The sequence below is a fragment of the Mustela erminea genome, chromosome 8 (assembly GCF_009829155.1).
Source record: "Mustela erminea isolate mMusErm1 chromosome 8, mMusErm1.Pri, whole genome shotgun sequence".
Taxonomy (NCBI): Eukaryota; Metazoa; Chordata; class Mammalia; order Carnivora; family Mustelidae; genus Mustela; species Mustela erminea.
Genome location: NC_045621.1, coordinates 16,780,118 through 16,799,403, shown reverse-complemented (window position 1 = coordinate 16,799,403; position 19,286 = coordinate 16,780,118). Strand labels below are relative to the sequence as shown.

Here is a 19,286-nt window from a genome sequence, read left to right as displayed (position 1 = left end):
CAATAGGAAAAGGGACGCCCTGTAGCCTTTCTCCGGATTTACGACATCTTCACCTGTGCCCCATTTACTTTTTCATTCGTTCTCTTTTCTTCCGGTCTGCTCCTTCACCTCCACGCACCCTCTTTCTCTCCATATTTATAAACATGCACATATACATATTATTATATACACATACACATATTTCTGGAACCATTTAAGAGTAAATTGGAGACTTGTGCCTTTTTACCCCTAAATATTTCAGGACATATTCCTGAAGAACAAGAATATTCTGTCTTTTAAGGACAGCGCAGTCACCAAAGTGATTTCCGCTGTTTCTTATTATCTTCATGCTTACACTTTACGGGGTCAGAGCTATGCTTAGTCACAGAATGCCAGATGGCATTAAGTCACCAGTGCTTACTACTTGAGAAAAATATAATTTCCAGAGTGAAACAACATAGACAGGGACAGATTTAAGCCTTTGCTGTCCATATAGGCAGGGAAGACAACTCACAGTCACGGACAGGAAGCCAGGTCTATGCAATTTACACTGTCCTCCTCGCTCTTTTTGTACTTTCTGAGTAGGAGACTGAGGTTTGTGACATCATCACCCTTGATACGCCCTGGGGTTTTCTGTGTTCAAGAGTACACGTTGGTCTAACACCCTGCATTAGCCACAGCACTTCCCTTCCTCCTTGAGCTGTCTCTGCCGTGCATCTCAAGATCTCCTTCCGGAAGTCTCAAAGGCATTTCAAGTCTAGCGTATCTCAACTCACACTCACGATCTTTCCCCTTCCTCCCCCCAGAGACCTGGTCCTCTCCTAGCACTTCCTCTCTTGGGGAATGGTACCACCACCCATGCTGTTGTGTGGGGATTTGTTCTTGACACCTGGCTTTACTTACCCCCAACACCTCCACATGCAATCCATCAGAACGTTCTGTCAGTTCTTCCCGCCGTCTCCTCCCCTCTCTGCTGTCATCACCACCACCCTTGCATGGCCCCCCTCTCCCGCCCGAGCTGCAGCAGTATCCTTTGAACTGGTTTGCACCCTCCCTCCCTCCAGTGTATTCTTCACCCTGTAGCTAAAAATTAAAAGATAAAAAACAAAATTGCTTAAAACACCAATCTATGCCTTCCTCCTGCTTAAAACCCATAAATGGCTTCTAATGAGGGTTTGGATGATTATAAACATGCTGAACCCCTCCTGGTCTGACTTCTCCCTGCTTCTGCTGCTCTTGAAGTCTCCATCCCAGCCTTTTTTCAGTCTCTTGGTTCACTGTGCTGTCTTCTAGCACAAAGCCTTTGCGCAGGTTGATTTCCCTGCTTGGAATGTTCCTTACGTCTTCTCTCTAACCTCCTTCAGGTCACAGCTCAGGTGTCACTCCCTCCCTTGATTCAGTCCAATTTCCCATATTTTCTGGACTCACGTATCTCTTGTTTTTCATAAGGGCCCGAGTTGAAATTTTATGTTTTCTTTGTGATTGTACGATTGTTATCTTTCCACTCGATTACAAGCTTCCTAGTCAAGGGAGTGTGTCTTGTGGGCTTTCTTATTGTAGCTTCAAGGCCTACAGAATATATTAGTCAGCAAATAGGTGTTGAATGAAGGAATAAGCAAGCCTAGATGACTTTTTAAGCGCATCTGTTTAGGCTAATAAAATTGCACAGATAGCGCTGAACAATTCAGGACTAAAAGGTTTTTAAAAAATCAGATATGAAGGAAGTGACCAGAAAAAGGACAAACTATGGAATTCAAGCTGATGACAAGGGGGTCTTGTCTAAGGGTGGTACCATGGTAAAAGTGACTTGCTTATAACCAGTCCACAGAAAGCAGTCCTCCCATTATCTTGGCCATACCACATGCGGCACATCTGGACATTACGCATAGAATATGGGCTAGCAACTCTGGCTTCTATATGGACTTGATTCTGGATATTAGGGAAAAAGACTGTAAGAGGGTGTCACACAGTCTAGACCATTCAGCATAAATTGTCAAAGGCACCGACATGTCAGTGGAAAGTGATCAAGCAAGCACAAACCCTGATCCTGATTTTATAGGACCATTTCCAGAAGAAAAACATCATTGTGGCAAACTCCTTAAAATACTTCAATGTGCTTATTTTCCATCTTAAACGTCTCCCACAACAATTACAGCTCTTTCCGGTACCTTGTAAAACCCAGGCTGTCAGACACTATCATTTCTGGAAATGGGTGTGCATTTGCCTTGGCTACATGCAAGCAATTAGTGGGCAGAAACCTTATCTGAGCAGTCACCACCCTGTCTTCACTTTCAAGCAATGGCCAAGTTTAAAGGTGACTTCTCATGCCCCAGAGTGTCTTGTTGGTGGAGAGGAGCCAGGGAGAAATTGCCAGGTTCCTACCTACTTAACATGTCATTCCTTGTTCAACCACAAGGGTCAGTTTTGCTGATCGTTGAGTGGGGCGATCCTCTATAGGGACCAGCCCGAACCACTTCCATCTAGGCTTAATTGAAGACTTGGAATCAAAGCAAGAACACATTCTGGATGCTGCTCTTTCTGTACCAACCCTTCCCACATTTGTATTGCAAATGTTTGCCTTTGCTAGAAATAATGGAGCTGGACCAAGGTGTTTCCTGGCACAGGGACTGAGGTTAGCGGGCCTGTGTCACATGAAATCCAGGGCACAGATGGGCTCATGTGGCACCTCCGTGGTAACTGACGGCCAAAGCTCTCTTCTCTGGACTTGAAGCAACGCCGTCAACTGCTGCTATTCCTCCCCAGTTATCTGGCATTTGCATCACAGCCATGTCCCCCAGGGAGCGGCCAGGCCCATACTTCGAAGGAAGCAACAATTCTTTCCTGGCTACGAAAATTGCTCAAGTGGAACCAATTGGTATATTTTTTAAACACGTGCGTAACAGAGAGCTTGTCTTTAACAAAGAGTGCTGTTCAAAAGATGTTTCAGCTGGAAGGAGGTGGGTGTTTATATATGCTAAGGGGAGCTCTGTAGTTCGTGGTTGCCGTTCTTGGTGATTTTGAATGCCTGTTAGGGCTTTGTTCATTTTCATGTCTTAGAGTTCCAGACTGCAGTGATTTAGGATGGGGTCAGCACGGTGAGGGCTGCCTCAGGAAAGGGCGGTCATTGAATGCTGCTCTCTAGCACAAGACACCTTGATTTGTAAAGATTCTAGAGGTTTCAGAGGTAGAAGGAACTAGACCAAATCCAAAGCCTGCCATTTGTTCTATGAGCAACCCTGACCCCATCACTTTGGGTCTCGAGCCTCGGTTTCTTCATCTGTCAATCGGCATAATAATATTTGTTTCAGGATTGTTGCTGGAAATAAATGAGGTTGGATTTGAAGTACCCACCAGAGTTCTTAGCTCACAATAAATCCTTAGTGAGTGTTGGTTCCTCCCCGATGCCCCATTACAAGTGCTTCTGTGGAAGGGCAGTGCTGAGAGTGGTCTGGGGGCTGGGAACCTGGCCCATGCACTTGGGGTACACAGCCGCTGTGCCCGTGCAGCCCTAGGTGGAGCCATTTCCACCTTATTTATGCTCCTGATAGGAACAGAATAATTGCTGTAAGGAAAATGTGCTATCTTGTTTTAACTCAGGGAAAACAGTGATAGAAGGCGAAAAATGATATGCTTCGAAAGCAATTTTCTTTTTTCTCATAAATTCCCTATTATCTGTCTTATTGTGTTTTATTACTTTGTCACTACCTGCAGGTTTCAACATTTCCCATGTTCTTCGGAGCCCTAAGAAACAATGACTGTATTTCTAATATGGCCCCAGATATCTTCCTTCCCATGAACTCAGGTTACTGGAGAAAAACCTGCTGAATTCCACCCCCTCCCTAACTTGTCAGTGTTAGCGGGCAGGTAAAGTGAAAGAAAAAAGATCTTGAAAACCAGGAAGAACTGAGTTTGAATTCTGATTCTGATCTTGCCACTTGAAGGACAGATTTGTTTCCTTTTCCAAACATGAGCATCCTAATGACTCCTACCTGGCTGGCTGGAGAGAGAAAGTGAGACAACCCCCAGAAAGTACATGGCGCGTGGTAGGTGTTGCACACGTTTACATCATGACCCTTCTGCCTTTGCCTTCATTGTTCTTGGTTTTGTTGCCTTTTCAAATACAGTTGGCTAGCTTAGGCATAAATATGGCATCTTTGATACCATCTGCAGGCAGATGTTGGTGAATGAAAGTGAAAACTAAACCTAGGGACTTTGCTCTTACGTATGCCTGCTGAAGACATCATGCGTCCACGCCTTTGGGAGGCGCTCACTTTTTATCCAGCGTGGCTGCACAGCTGAGTGAGGTGATGTCATTGTAAAGAACCATAAAACACGGCCCTCACGCACACATTCGAACCAGGTATGGTCACGAATTCATACACTTGGTTTAGTCAGAGTGTCTCTGCCCATGGTAGGTTGACACAGGGACGAACTCGGGAACTTGGACCAGGGGACAGCAGCAAATGGCCGGAGAGCTGCAAACGACAGAGGGAGGCAGGTGCAGAGTGAGAGCATCACACAAAGCCCTACGGCAGGTCAGGAAACTCACCACAGTCATCCAGGGCCATGAGCTTCTGGCAGATGGTGGAGTGACGACAATACAAGAGGAAAACATCCAGAATAACCAGAGAATATGAGAAATTACAGACAGAGCAACGCGCTCCACAGAGGAACTGCCCAGACGCAAAAGGACCCTTTTCTTTTGGCAGGAAAAGCGGGAAATAAATGCTAAAACTCGAACAGGTGTAGGAGGGAAACACGGACGTCCGTTTACCAGGCTTTACAGGTTTCAAGTTCAAGGTAAGATCAGATTTGGCGCTGTAGAAATCGCAGGCATACCCTCCTCGTCTAAAAGTGGTATTGAACGAATAGACGTGTCATAGTTCAGAATTTTCTAGGGACAATGAGGGAAAATTAAGATCAGTGGAATTTAATATATGTGGTCCATCAAGATTCTGTGAAAACTATTTTGGGGACATCAATACTGTAATGGGCCTTAACAGGTTTTAAATCACTAATCGTCTAACTAAACTCATAATGGAGGCTTTCCCTGAATAATTAATATTAAATATTCTAACTGGCATCAAGGATATATTGGCCATGAGGACATGATGAAAAGTTTGATTAAAATGGACTTTTATCGGAGGAACTAAGTGACATAAAAATGGTACGGCAGTAGCATTAACCCCCTGAACTCCGCTGTTCGAAATCCTGAGGCCGTCTTCCATGCCAGGGCTTTTTGCATTTTTCAGGAAGTTTGAGTTGACAGTGGCGATATCTTCATCTCACAAAGAATTAAATCGCCACTAATTCGTCATTCTGTCCTGTGCATGGAGTGAGGTGGGGTCAGAGGAACCAAACAGGCAGCTGACTCCACACAGCAGGAGAAGCAGAGACTAGATTTGCAGCGCCAGGAGCCAGAGGAGAGGGGACGTTTAGACTGGTGGGGTAACAGGGCTTCCCTGATTTTCAAAAGCCATTCCGTTCTGTCATATGCAGGTGCAGGAGATATGATCTAGACAGGTTCCTCAGCTCATCATAGCTCCCCTCCAAAGTCAGGGCAGCGATCGCATACCTGAGCACTGAAAGGTGGTCCTTCACGCACAGATAGGCAGTTCAGATAAAGTGGTGCCACCAGGAAGGTAGCAGAAAGACAGGCCATGAGTAGCCATATCTAGATGATGTGCCGCAGGCCCTTGTCCAGTGCCTTGAGGAGAAGGATTCGCCGGAATGGCCTCAGACACGGACTGGATATCTGACTGCTGCCGTGTCTACCACGGGCAGTGCGTATATGCTCACGAAGCCTCTTACTTGACAAACTGAATTTGTGGCAGAGTAAAGGACTTAAGTAGGCGACGTGGACGCTCTGTCCACCTCCACAGGGCCCAGATGGCTGAAGCCCCAGCCACGCCGGACACATGCTCACACGCACGCCCCTAATGTGCCGATTGCTCACATTTTCACTGCACTCGCTCAATCCCCAGCTTAGCCGCAGAAGAGACCAGTCCCACGGCCTTGGTAGAAATCTTTGCAGAGCTCGAATGTCACGGCCATCTGCTTGGCAAGTGCTATAAAACAATGCAAGGCTGGCAAAGGAAAATTGAGTAGCTGCGAGCAGAGCAGAAGCTCACTCGAAGAGAACCAGAGCAATGAGGGAGGGAGGAGGTATTCAAGCAGCCAGGTAGATGACAGTCGCAGGCACAGAGGACGCCCAGCTAAAGGCTGTCAGGGACAACACGACAGAGTAGGCAGAGTGCACGTCGCAAGCTTCGAAATTAGCTACATGCTTGTGATTGAGTCCTCCTGGGTGGGCAAAAGCATATGCAGACAAGAAAGCTGAAACCGACAAAATGAACCAACTGAAATGTTAAAGCGGAAGTATGTTCTTATGGCATGTTCTTCTGATCTGAACACAATCCTGCGCAACACGAAAACACTGGGAACACACTTAGGAAGCAAGTTTATTTTGGGTTCCTGGGAAGCAAGCATAAGCTGTTTGCTCCTTCTGAAGTTGCTCTTTCTACCCGAAATCAGTTCTAGTATGTTGCTTCTCATTACACAGCCAAGTTAAAGCTGCTGGAGACAAACGGAGACACATTTTTCTTTCCCCTCCAGTAATTTATGTAATACGGGTTAAAGCAACGTCAGGACTGGGAGCCAAGGACAGCCGGAGCAGGCCTCTGTCCCGCATCAATCTCGGGAAAGGAAGTCTCTCCCTCTTTGGGAATGTTCATGCAGCTTTCTACCCAAAACTGTCTCGTCATTTTTTTTTTTCCTTCTGCGTAGACATTATTCTTAATCTTAAAGAACCAAAGTACCAATTTGCAGATACTGCCTTTTCAACTCTCGGGAGGGTTCTAACAAAACAGGATTCTCTTTTTGGTAGACAAAGTATATTGCTTAATGTTCATCTAGCAATTACCCATTAAATTGTTCATATTTCAAGGGAAGGACCCAAGGGGATGGGAAAAGAATTGATTTTATGACAGCATTACAGAGATGGTTGAAAGGCATTACCTAACCTGTATATTAATAATGTTCTGTGTCATATACAAAGATGAATAAGACATAGTCCCTGTCCTCAAAGGTACTTACAGTTGAGGGAGAAAGACAAGAAAATGAGCAAATGATACAAGGGAGTGTGAGAATGACCCTATGGTTCCTTTTTTTTTTTTCCTTTGTAAACTTTAAATGCATCAGTCAGTATGTAATTCTCCAGAGCAAGAATATTCTCTCTCTCTCTCTTTCTTTTTTTAAGATTTTCTTTTTAAGTAATCTCTATACCCAATGTGGAATTTGAACTTATAACCCAAAGGTCAAGAGTTGCATGTTCTACTGACGGAGTCAGCCAAGCACCCCCACAGACTTTGGTTCTGACTCTGAGCTGGATAACCTTAGTTCTGGAAGTGAAATGTGCAAACCTGAAGCCAGACTGCTTGGGTTCAAATCCCGCCTCTGCCATTTCTAGCTTTTGAACTTGGGCGACTGTACTTATGCTCTTGCCTATGAAATGGGGATAATAATAGGGTTGCTCTGCATCACAGGGTTGCTGTGAATATTATGTAATATATAATATATAAGTCAGTATAGATAAAGCATTTAGAACAGAGCCTGGCACATAGTATATGGTCATTTACTATGTTTAGAAGTCTGGACTTCTACAGATTCCGGGGAAAAGAGACAGTCTCACGAAAAGTTAGTGTTGTATTAGAAAATGGCGTCCTGAAACAAATGGTCAAGAAAACTCTGAAGACACTCTTTCCCATCACTTACTTACATACAAACAAATCTATTTTCATCTGTACATCAATGTATTAAAAATCTGTCATATACAGGGTCATGGGTTAGGTCCTGGCAGTGGATATAAAGCAATATCCCTTATTTTGAAGAATTTATAATCCAAAGCGGTGGAAAGGGGTGGAGAATCTTCGTAATCTAATCCAGGGAGTGGTCGGTGGCACTAGAAAGGTGCCAAACAAATGTCATGAGATTTCAAAGTAAGAAGAGCTAAAGAAACATGATATTGAGGTCTTGGGTTTGGGCATGGGAATTTTGAACTATCTTGGAGGTAGAAGAATGGAGTGGTCAAGGAGCTGGGGTCTTGAAGGGTGAGGTAGGAAGGTTAGCCAGGCTCATTTGAAATTAGCATCGGGCTGGTGAGAACTAAATCTGTAGGAATGAAGGCAGCGGCTCAGAGAGAATCTACATTTGGTGGGGGCGGGGGTCGGGGATGAGGGGAGCTAGAGACAGAATCAGCTAGAAGTGTCCGTGTCAGCAGCCCAGTGCAAGAGGCCACTGTCCCAGTGGGTGGTGTGGAAATACAGCCCATATTGATGAGCCACTCTTCTTAAGGCAGAAATGTGGGGCCTAGAGGAAGGAGGAGGGTGGAGGGGAGGTCTTTGTTTTCTCTGATGGATGGGAGTCAAGTGCATGGGGTCGTCCTGCCGTCTGAGCCTTGTATGAAACTCCCTATCCACAAGAATTACTGTCTCCCAGGATGTCCATTAGTCCAGCGTGTTACTCAGATCATATTGGTTCGCTATGTCCTCTTGCCCTTGACCATTTGGACCCTGGGTCTTTCCTCAGAGTTGGCTGATCCTGGGTCTTTCCCTAGAGTTGGCTGATCCTGAGTCCTTCTCCAGAGTTGGCTGATGCTTTAGTCTCAGTTACAGCCCCAGTGTATTGCCACGCAGGTGTTGTCTCTGCCCTTGTCCACGCTGTGAGCTCTCAAAGAACTGTGCATCTGAACTATGCATTTACAGAGGAGGCGGTGGGTAGGGAAAGCAACTGCCAAGGGACTCTAAGATGCATCCGCCAGAGGACTAGTTGGTGGCCCAGGATCCCCGAGAAGCCAGCAGGAATGAGCTCTGATGTATGGATTTGACTCACTCAAGAAACAGGCCTTTCCCAGAGATAAAATTAAAAAGACCTAACACTGTGGGGAAAAAAATTCCCTAAAATATGTCAGGCAGGCTCTTCACTAAGGGTTTTGCTTATGTTTGTACCTACTACTCACACCACCACCACACAGAGACCGTAAGCCCATCCTCACTTGCAGATAAACAAATTGAGACTGGCAGTCAGACCCCTCATGCAAGGACACACAGGTGATGGGTGACAGAGCTGGGCTCTAATTAGGGCCTGACTCCAAGTCCATGCCCTTGTGACCTCTCCTCAGGAAGTGTGGTCAGTGAGGACAGTGAGTCTGAACTGCGGGGAACAGAAGTAGAGGAGCTCATGTTGAGCGTCTCAAGGTCATAAAGGAGAGGAAGTGAGGTCATCTCTAGAGACTGGGCTTGGAGGATTTGGTCATCCTCACAGAATTTAATGGGCGTAGAACAGGGTGGGAATGGCCACTGTGGGATAGTCCAGGGAGTCGACAGCACGACTGAGAGGAATTCTGGACGGCCGTGGGGGCCCAGCTGAGGCTGCATAATGTTCATTCTGCCGTGTAACCAAGGAAGGCATTTTTATGAGTTTTTCCAGCAACCTTTCACCGCCCACATGTATAGGACCACAGAAGAGATGTTTTTGCTCACTCCTTGGGACTCCACACTTGATTGCAAGCCCGGGAGAGTAAGATCACGTGCAGATGCACCGAGCCATCTGTGGAGAAAGGATAATGGGGTCCCCTGGGGCCAGGGATGGGCCAGGTGGGAACAATGGCGGCTTGGGACTGGCGAGGAGCACGTTCTCCTCTGCTGGAGGGACTGACCGCAAGCAGGCCTGTAAAAACAGAGCGGGACCGGAAGGCTGAAGTGAAGAAGCAGCTGCTTGCAAAAATACTTACACTGATGTTCACACATTAGAGCAGCCTAGGAAACAACCGCTTCCCTACTCACTCAGAGTGAGTCATCATTTGCGTCGGGCAAGAAGAGGGGAATGCTGATCTCACTGTGTTTACTACCCGAGAACGTGGGGGGCTGGACAGGATGGTAAAACATCCGTCCTGGTAAAAGCCTGGTGTTTGCTAGCGAGGTTGTATTAGGGCGACTCTCTGCTTTCCAAAAACACCACCCTCAGGAGACAAGAAATAGAGTCATTTCTCTTCCAAGGCAGAAGATTTAACATTGCTTAACAGTAATACTTAACAGCCTTAGCCCTTAGCCTTAAGTGACATCCTAACTACCAAGTGCTAAGAACTGTCTTTTTCCTGGGCTAGGGCTCGGGCTTCAGGAAGTGTGTGTTGGCCTGGCAGCAGGGCGCATGAGCCTACCTAAAGATGGCTGAATCTCGTGAAAGCAGAGCAGGGTGTCCTTGACCGGGGCTACTAGCTCCCTCCCTACCTGCGGGAGGGGGTGCGGGAGGGGCTGGTGTGCTTTTTCTCTCTGTGTGTCAACAGTTCCAAATTGGGCATATAAATCAGCATCACTGAGTTAACTTAAAAACTACTGTGATGCTCTTCATAAACCATATGGGAACCAAATCAGTCAGGAGCACATTTAGTCCCTTGTAAGGCTGACCACCAACTTCTCATAGATAGAATTTTCCTAATTTTAAAAATTTTTATTTATTTATTTTTAATTTTTTTTTGTGTGTGTGATTTTATTTTGTGTGTGTGTTCTAAGATTCATTGTTTATGCACCACACCCAGTGCTCCATGCAATTAGTGCCCTCCTTAATATACACCACCTGGCTCACCAACCCCCCACCCCCTTCCCTCTGAAACCTTCAGTTTGTTTCTCAGAGTCCACAGTGTCTCATGGTTCATCTTCCCCAACTCACTTCTCTCCAACTTCCAATGCCCTCCGTGTTATTCCTTATGCTCCACAAATAAGTGAAACCATATAATTGACTCTCTCTGCTTGACTTATTTCACTCAGCATAATCTCCTCCAGTCCCATCCATTTGATACAAAAGTTGGGTATTTATCCTTTCTGATGGAGGCATAATACTCCATTTTATATATAGACCACATCTTCTTTATCCACTTATCTGTTGAAGGGCATCTTGGCTCTTTCCATAGTTTGATGACTGTGGCCATTGCTGCTATGAACATTGGGGTACAGATGGCCCTTCTTTTCACTACATCTGTATCTTTGGGATAAATACCTGGTAGTGCAATTGCAGGGTCATAGGGTAGCTCTAGTTTTAATTTCTTAAGGAATCTTCACACTGTTTTCCAAAGTAGCTGCACCAACTTGCCTTCCCACCAACAGTGTAAGAGGGTTCCCCTTTCTCTACATCCTCTCCAACACTTGTTGTTTACTATCTTGTTAATTTTTGCCATTTTAGCTGGTGTAAGGTGGTATCTCAATGTGGTTTTGATTTGAATCTCCCTGATGGCTAATGATGATGAACAGTTTTTCATGTGTCTGTTATTCATTTGTATGTCTTCTTTGGAGAAGTGTCTATTCATGTCTTGTCCTATTTTTTTTTTTTAAGGTTTATTTTATTTATTTTAGAGAGAGAGAGACAGAGCATGAGCAGGGGAAAGGGCAGAGGGAGAGGAAGAGGGAGAGAAGCAGACTCCCCGCTGAGCATGGAGCCGGGCGTGGGTCTCCGTCTCAGGACTCTGAGATCATGACCTGAGCTGAAATCAAGAGCTGGACATGTTGCCAATTGAGCCACCCAGGCGTCCCTGAATTATTCCTATTTTTAATTAAAATTTTAACTCCATAAATATCATAGAGCTCCCTGCCTCTGTGACAAAGAGGGGACGACGTGCCTACTGAGATGCGCTCACCTCCCTCTCCTGGCAAAGGGAGAGCCCCGCGGAGCTGCTGTGATTCGGTGTAGGGAACAGTTAAGATCTCCAGGGTGGGAGAAACTAGAAAACCAGGGTAAATGTCGCTGGCACACAGAGCTGGGTCTCTGGTGGGTCCCCTGCCTCTGCATTCTGCATCTTGTTGAGTAAACATGGAGCCCCCACCATGGAGGGAGGCACATTGGTGAGGTTGCTCTGCATCTCCCCTTGAGGTGCTGAGATGAAACCTTGAGGCGGAACTCCTCCATTTGAAAACTAGTGCCAGAGACCTCTTGTGCATTTGTCTGAGCCCCACGGATGGTCCATCACGGAGAACTCTGGTTGCCAGGTGGCCACAAAGGTCTGTTTCTTCCTGCAGCTAATCACTCCTACCGTGATTGCACTGTTGGTCAAACATTGTTTTTGGTCTGATATGCTTCTCTTCCAGCTACAGTTATATTCTCGGGGCTGGCAGGATTTTGTCAACTCATGGTTGTGACAGTAGCTCCGGAGCCACAAACAGCATAAATTTATTGCCTTTGTCAGAAAACTCCCTCTGCACTGTTTAATCCTAAAATAGACTTGTGGAGAGTCAGCCACGATTGAGCATTTCAGGGCTTATTAGTAAAAATAAATAGGAGCTGGAAATTCAGAGGACTTTCTGCTAATAATTACTAAACTAAACATTTGTTGCTCTGTCATAAGAAATTGATTTGCTGCTGCCTGTCCGAGAGAGAGAGTAAGGTCCTGAGGATGGACTGGTACCCTGTCTCCAGTTTTCAGATTCTCAGGGCTTGATACAGAGTAGATGATTAATAGATATATGGGAAATGAATGAGTGAAATTTATAGAGTTCTCAATGTTATTCCTGAGCTTTTGATTTGTACCAAAAAAAAAAAAAAATTCCATTTCCGCAGTCTGGTGCAAGTTGGCCAGGAAGACATTAAACTCTTTCCAGTTTTTCTTTTTTTCTCCCCTCTCATAAGAACATACTACTTTCCATCTGCCTAAACCACAATTTCCATACACTTCAATACTGAGAGCCAGAAATGTTATATTTAAAGCAAATTTTGGAGATGACTTCCATTTTTTTTTTTAAATGAAAACAAAATACGAGGCCAGAGAAAAATAAGGAGAGGAGAGAAATCAAGAATGAGAAAAGACTATGAGACAACATACAAAAAAAGAAAACAGGGAGATAAATAAGATAGAGTTGTATAGAGGCTTTTAAAACATTGTAGTCAGAGTATCCTGCCCAGTCAATGTTAACAATTGGTTCTTCACTAGATCTGAGATTTTATTACTTTTGGAAATCAACATACTATTTATAAGAGCAGATGGTCACTTAGGCTATGCCTGTTGCAATATCCAGGATGGTATTTTTGTAAATTCACATACAGAATTATAGCCAATGTGAAACTCAGCACAGCAACTCCCTCTGGGATAACACTTCAACAATTCCACTTCGATGAAAAAGCTCTATTTAGGATCCTCCCCCCTCTTTTTAAAAGGAGATATTCCGTAACATTTCAGTTTTCTGGCTGGCATTAACATTTCTTTGCTTGTCCCCCACCCCCTCACCCCCGAACTCACCATTTCTCACACACCCTGTTTCACTCCCATAGTAGCTGCACTAGACGTAATCTTGGAAAGTTCTCCTCTTTGTCATGTGCTACTGATAGCAGACCAAAATTATTCTTCATCTCAGAGATAAGAGCATGGGCCTTTGAGAATTGTATCTCATTTTCAGGGGTGTCTAGTTACAGCAGAAGTGGATCGCGTTAGGCCAGAATCACCAAGTGAACTTTTCCCACGCGATTATTTCCTCCCCTCACTGTGTCTACGCCTCTCAGCAATATTTGCTGACTGCCTAGCGAATCCGACAGATTCTAAATCAAGCAAAGAACATCTTCCCAGGTTCACATTTCTCTCCTGCTTTTTAACACCCACATGAAGCTCCAAGGTTAAGGTTGGCTTGCCCTTTCTTGTAGGTATCTGCTAGGACCAAGGATTTACTATTTTATTGTTCCTCAGCGTGGTGCAGGAGGTTCAATGCTATTTTTATAGCAATGGCTTAAGATTTCCATTCTGGATCCAATATTCTTGCTGACATGTTCAATTGCAATGATATACTATTTTCTTCCCTTAAAAAATAACCCACAAGTGTTTCAATTATTAGCACAGTTGTGAAGATGGCACGGGTGTTGTCACAGACGACAGTCAGGAAAATTATAACACAGTCCCCAACTCAAAGCCAGATTTCTATTTCATGTAGATTTCTCTAAATACTTTATTTGTAGGTAAGCTGGTGATAGGAGACCCCTGAGTGATCTACCTGGGTAAGGACGCGTACTGTCTCTCCATCCCCTCAAAGCGGATGTTGTGTGCATTCCCATCTGGACCCTTTCCAGACACCTGTGGAGAGAAAAGTAATTAGAGATGAAGATCCATTATACACCCTGGTTACTGACAATGCATTGCAAAATTATAATCAGTGCCCAAATGTTGCTGCTGCCTGCCAAAAACCAACCATGGAAAAGCAAACATGATCTCAGTATTGCTACAGGAACTGATGATCAAGCCACAAACATGGCATAGAACAACAGTCGCTTCTTTCAAAAAGGGTCATTGCCAAACTGACCCCTTCTTGTCACCAAGCTGGGGAGCTTCTGTAGGCTGTAAGACCCCCTCCCTTTTTTTCTTTTTACATTGGCTTTAGTTTTTACAACAGTTTGAGACTTACAGAAAAATTGAGAAACAGTGCGGAGTTCCCAGAACTCAGTTTCCCTCCTGCTAACATCTCACATTAGTACGGTATATTTCTTCAAATGAATGAATCAATATTGATACACTACCGTTAACTAGAGCCCACAGTTGATTTGGATTTTAACCCAATCCCTTTCCTGTTCCAGGATTCCCTATTACATTTAGTCATCATATCTCTTTAGGCTCTACTTGGCTGTGACAAGGGCTGTATTTTTATTTTTAAAGACTTTACTTATTAGAGAGAGAGAGAGAGAGCACAAATTGGGAAGGGGCAGAGGGAGAAACAGACTCCCCGAGCAGGGAGTCCAATGCGGGGCACGATCCCAAGACTCCGGGATCACAACCTGAACTAAGGCAGATGCCCAACCTACTGAGCCACCCAGGCGCCCCAGGACCATATCTTTTAAAAGTACCTTTTCCATGAAACCTTTCTTTACTAACTAGGGCAGGTGACAATGGTCTACTCCACAGCTTCCATGAAGCCCTCTCTCATCCAGACTTCACTTAGTTCCCTCGCCTAGGAACTACCACAGAGAAGAGACTGCCTCTTTTCTATCTAGGGTTGATCTTTAGTATTTTTTTCCCCTTCCATTGTACTTCTTCTGTTCACCTCTCTTCCGGTCTCCTCCATCAGCCTCTGAGACACGGAAGAGCAGTGCCTGGCCCCAGGATTAAAGTGTGCTAGCTTTGTGGATGTCGAGACTTTATACATAGTCCTTCTGCATCTATCACAGCAATCCAAAACAGGATGAACGCACCCAGGTATTTAAAAGTATTTGTTGACTTGTCAATTCATCACCTGTTCATGTCAACACACGTGGTTTGTGGATCCCTTATGTGCTGGCTCTCAGGCTGGGCTAGCCCTCACGGAATGGGCACGGAACGGGTAAACAGAACACCTGGACCATTAGAGGGGGGAAGGGAGAGTTTGCTAGTAAGCACAGGAAGTAATGGTGCCAAGTCAGTAGGGGAAATTTTTCTAGGTAGCATTGAACTTGCAAATTATTTTCTTCCCGCCAAAAGTTCTAGCTCTCTACGAAACCATCATTCCAGCTTGGGTGGTGTGCGTGGGGAGGGTCTCTTATGAGAGGTGTTGCAAAACAAGTATACATGTTCATTTAGAGTAAGAAAGACTATTCCAGGTATGAAATCATTAGAGGAGGCTCTTCAGAGTGTGTCCTGCAAAACTTCTTTGTATTTCACGAATCCACGGAACAGGAATGGCCATAGTTATCTGAGAAGGCAACAGCCCAGTGAATTACCGAGGTGAGGATGAAGACTGCACACACAGACTTAGAAGCAGCTGCCGGAAGACTGAGAATTCTCTGCATTAGGTTAAATGCCCTGATTTAAACCACCGACCTTTCTAACAAAGACCAGAGACAAGGGTGGTATCAGACAAATAGGGGATACAGAAATGGTGTAGAAAGAGAAGGGAAGGATACAGTTACTGTCCTCGGCCACTTCTATCTAAGGTTTGTTTTGTTTTTAACCTATTGGTTATGGAGGAAGAATTAGCATGAATACCAGGACTATTTAATTGTGACTGTCGGGCATTATGAGCCTACTATGGCTCTAGACATTTACAAGTTATCTTTTCTGGTGGCCACAAAACTTCAAGTTAATACTTCCAACACTGTTATCCAGAACTGGCCTGGCCCAGGGATGGCTGTCTACGCTCGGGTGTCTCTCAGAGGCAGCACCCAGGTGCCTCTTTTTCTGAAAAGCTACCAGCATAAGAGATTATATGAAATGTAGGATGAACCTTATCTTAAGGAAGTTTTTGTGTTGTTGGGAAAACAAGTATCAAGAATGAAATCATTAAAGAATGATGTAGGACAACGTACGATCACATGCCATTCAGGATGTGACACTGGAAGGGGTCAGGAAAAACTTCCTGGAAGTAGCAGAACACAGACCAAAGATGGGTGGCATGCTTCTATATCAAAAATTATTCTCTTCTTCACCAACCGTGTAGGTATTTAATTATTATATTTATATCATGCATATATCATGCTTCTCTATTAACACGACAACATCTTCAATGCAATCATGGACTTAGTGATTACTGAGCAGCTACTGTATCCCAGTGCCACGCTAGGCACTATATTTCAAGGAATGAAGAAGGAAGGATTTCCTCATGCCGTTGAATATGGAGGAGACATGCCTGCAAACAATTACGGTGCAATGAGATCACTGCTGGAGTGTCAGTATGAGAGAGCAGGCAGTAGGAGTCTGGAGAAACAGATACGAAAGTCCACCTGGCAGAGTTGAAGACAGCTTCATATGGGTGTTGAAGCTTCATCGAAAACTTGAATATGAATGAGGAGAAGTTATTTTTGCGGGGGTGGGGGGAGAAGGTGTAGGAGTAGCAGGAGAAGGCATTCTAAGTCTAGAGAACAAAAATGAAACAATATGGAGGCATTTAAAAAAGAAAAGCACTGGTTTTCAGGGAAAGTCAAGTGTTTGGTTAAAGGAAGAAACAGAACCTATTGAGGAAAAGGGTATTCGTGATAGCAACACCACCACTATTATTATGGCTATAACCATTATTGCACTTTTTTCTTAATGAGCTTTGGTTTTTTAGAGCACTTCCAGGTTCACAGCAAAATTGAGAGGAAAGTACACGGAGTTCCTATCCCACTACCCCCACCATGAGCAACATTTGTTACAATTGATAAACTTAACATGGACACAGCATGCAAAGTCCAGAGTTTACATTGGGACTCACTCTTGGGGATGTACATTCTACTGGGCTGGAGCAAATGTATGACATGTATCCATATTATAGCACCATACAGAATTTTTCCATTGCCCTAAAAATTCTCTGTGTTCTGCCGACTCATTCCTCCCTCTCCCCAAACCCATGGTAACCACTGGTCTTTTTACTGTTTCCATAGTTTTGCCTTTTCCAGAATATCATATAGTTGGAATCTTAGAGTCTGTAGCCTTTTTTTTTTAAATATATTATCTTCTTTCACTTAATAATATGCATTTAAGTTCCATCCGTGTCTTTTTGTGCTTGATAACTCATTTCTTTTCAGTGCTGAATAATATTGTATTGTTTGGCTCTACCACTTAATCCATTCATCTACTGACAGACATCTTGGTGCTTCCAACTTTCCACAATAATAAAGTTACTAGGAACATTGTCTGCAGATTTTTGTGTGAAGATAATTTTCAATGCCCTTACAGAAATAGCAAATAGTGCGGTTGCTGGGATGTATGCTCAGAGTATGAAACTACTGAGCTGTCTTCCAAAGTGGCGGTACCATTTTGCATTCCTGCTAGTGATGAATGAGAGTTTGTGTTGCTCCACATCCTTACCAGCATTTGGGGTTGTCAGTGTTCCAGATTTTGGCCATTCTAGTGGGTGTGTGGTGATACCTTATTGTTGTTTTAATTTATATTTTCCTGATGACCTATGATGTGGAGCACCTTTTCATATGCTTATTTGCCATCTGTATATCTTCTTTGATGGGGTGTCTGTTAAGGTATTGTTGGTCCATATTTTAATTGGTCTGTTTCTTTACTTATTGTGGCTTTTATTTTTTTAAAGATTCTATTTATTGATTTGAGAGAGAGAGAGGGATCATAAGTAGGCAGAGAGGCAGGCAGAGAAGGGGGGGGAAGCAGGCTCCCCGCTGAGCAGAGAGCCCGATGTGGGCTCGATCCCAGGACCCCGAGATCATGACCTGAGCCCAAGGCAGAGGCCCAACCCACTGAGCCACCCAGTCGCCCTTATTGTGGGGTTTTAAGAGTTCTTTGTAGTTTTAGATAACAGTCTATCATATGTGTCTTTTGCAAACATTTTTTTCCAGCCTGTGGCTTATCTTTTCATTCTCTTGACAGTGTTTATTGCAGAGCAGAACTTTTTAATTTTAATGAAGTCTAGGTGACCAATTCTTTCTTTTACGCATCTTGCCTTTGGTGTCATATCTAAAAAGTCATTATCAAAATCAAGATCATCTAGATTTATTTTCTGTGTTATCTTCTAGTAGTTTTTTAGTTTGCATTTTAAATTGGGTCAGTGATTCATGTTGAGTTAATTTTTGTAAAGGGTGTAAGGTCTGTGTCTAGATTCATTTTTTTTACATGTTGGATGTCCAGTTGTTACAGCACCATTTGAAAAGACTATCCTTGCTACACTTTTATCAGAGACCAAAATAAATATTTATTTAGGTTTATTTCTGGGCTCTCCATTCTGTTTCATTGACCTATTTGTCTATTCTTTCACCAATACCACACTGTCTTGATTGCTATTGCTATAGTTGGGTAGTTTTAGTCCTCCAACTTTGTACTCCTTTTTTTTAAGATTTATTTATTTATTTGACACAGAGAGAGAGATATCACAAGTAGGGATAGAGGGATAGAGGCAGGCAGAGAAAGACTGGGAAGCAGGTCCCCTGCAGAACAGAGAGCCCAATGAAGTCCTGATTCTAGGACCCTGGGACCATGACCTGAGCTGAAGGCAGAGGCTTAATCCACTGAGCCACTGAGGCGCCCATCTTTCTACTCCTTCAATATTATGTTGGTTATTCTAGGTCTTTTTTTTCTCCATATGAACTTCAGAATCAGTTTGTTAAGATTCTTTAGAATCAAGAAAATAACTTGGTAAGATTTTGGCAGGTAGCACATTGAATCTATCGATCAACTTGGGAAGAACTGACATCTTGATAATATTAAGTCCTCTTATCTATGAATAGGAACTTTCCTTCCATTTATTTGTTTTTTTGTTTGATCACTACTACAATTTAACCCTTATTTGTTGTCAAGCAAAATGCTAAATGTTTTATTTTCATCAGCCCAATCTTTCCAATAATCTCAATGGTTGCCACGTTTTTCAAATGAGAAA

At 43.9% G+C, this 19,286-nt stretch overlaps 1 protein-coding gene across 3 annotated transcripts in view; it reads right to left on the bottom strand.

Annotated features, from left to right (window-relative positions):
* The window catches only part of PARD3B (par-3 family cell polarity regulator beta), a 1,046,926-nt gene that overhangs the window by 40,369 nt on the left and 987,271 nt on the right, over positions 1-19,286 (bottom strand). For 2 of the 3 annotated variants that reach the window (XM_032354007.1, XM_032354008.1), the window contains one exon: positions 14,001-14,080. In XM_032354007.1, the coding sequence (XP_032209898.1) occupies positions 14,001-14,080 (80 nt within the window). Of the gene's footprint in view, positions 1-309; positions 801-14,000; positions 14,081-19,286 lie in introns of those variants that run through there. The other variant, XM_032354009.1, reaches the window with a different exon arrangement.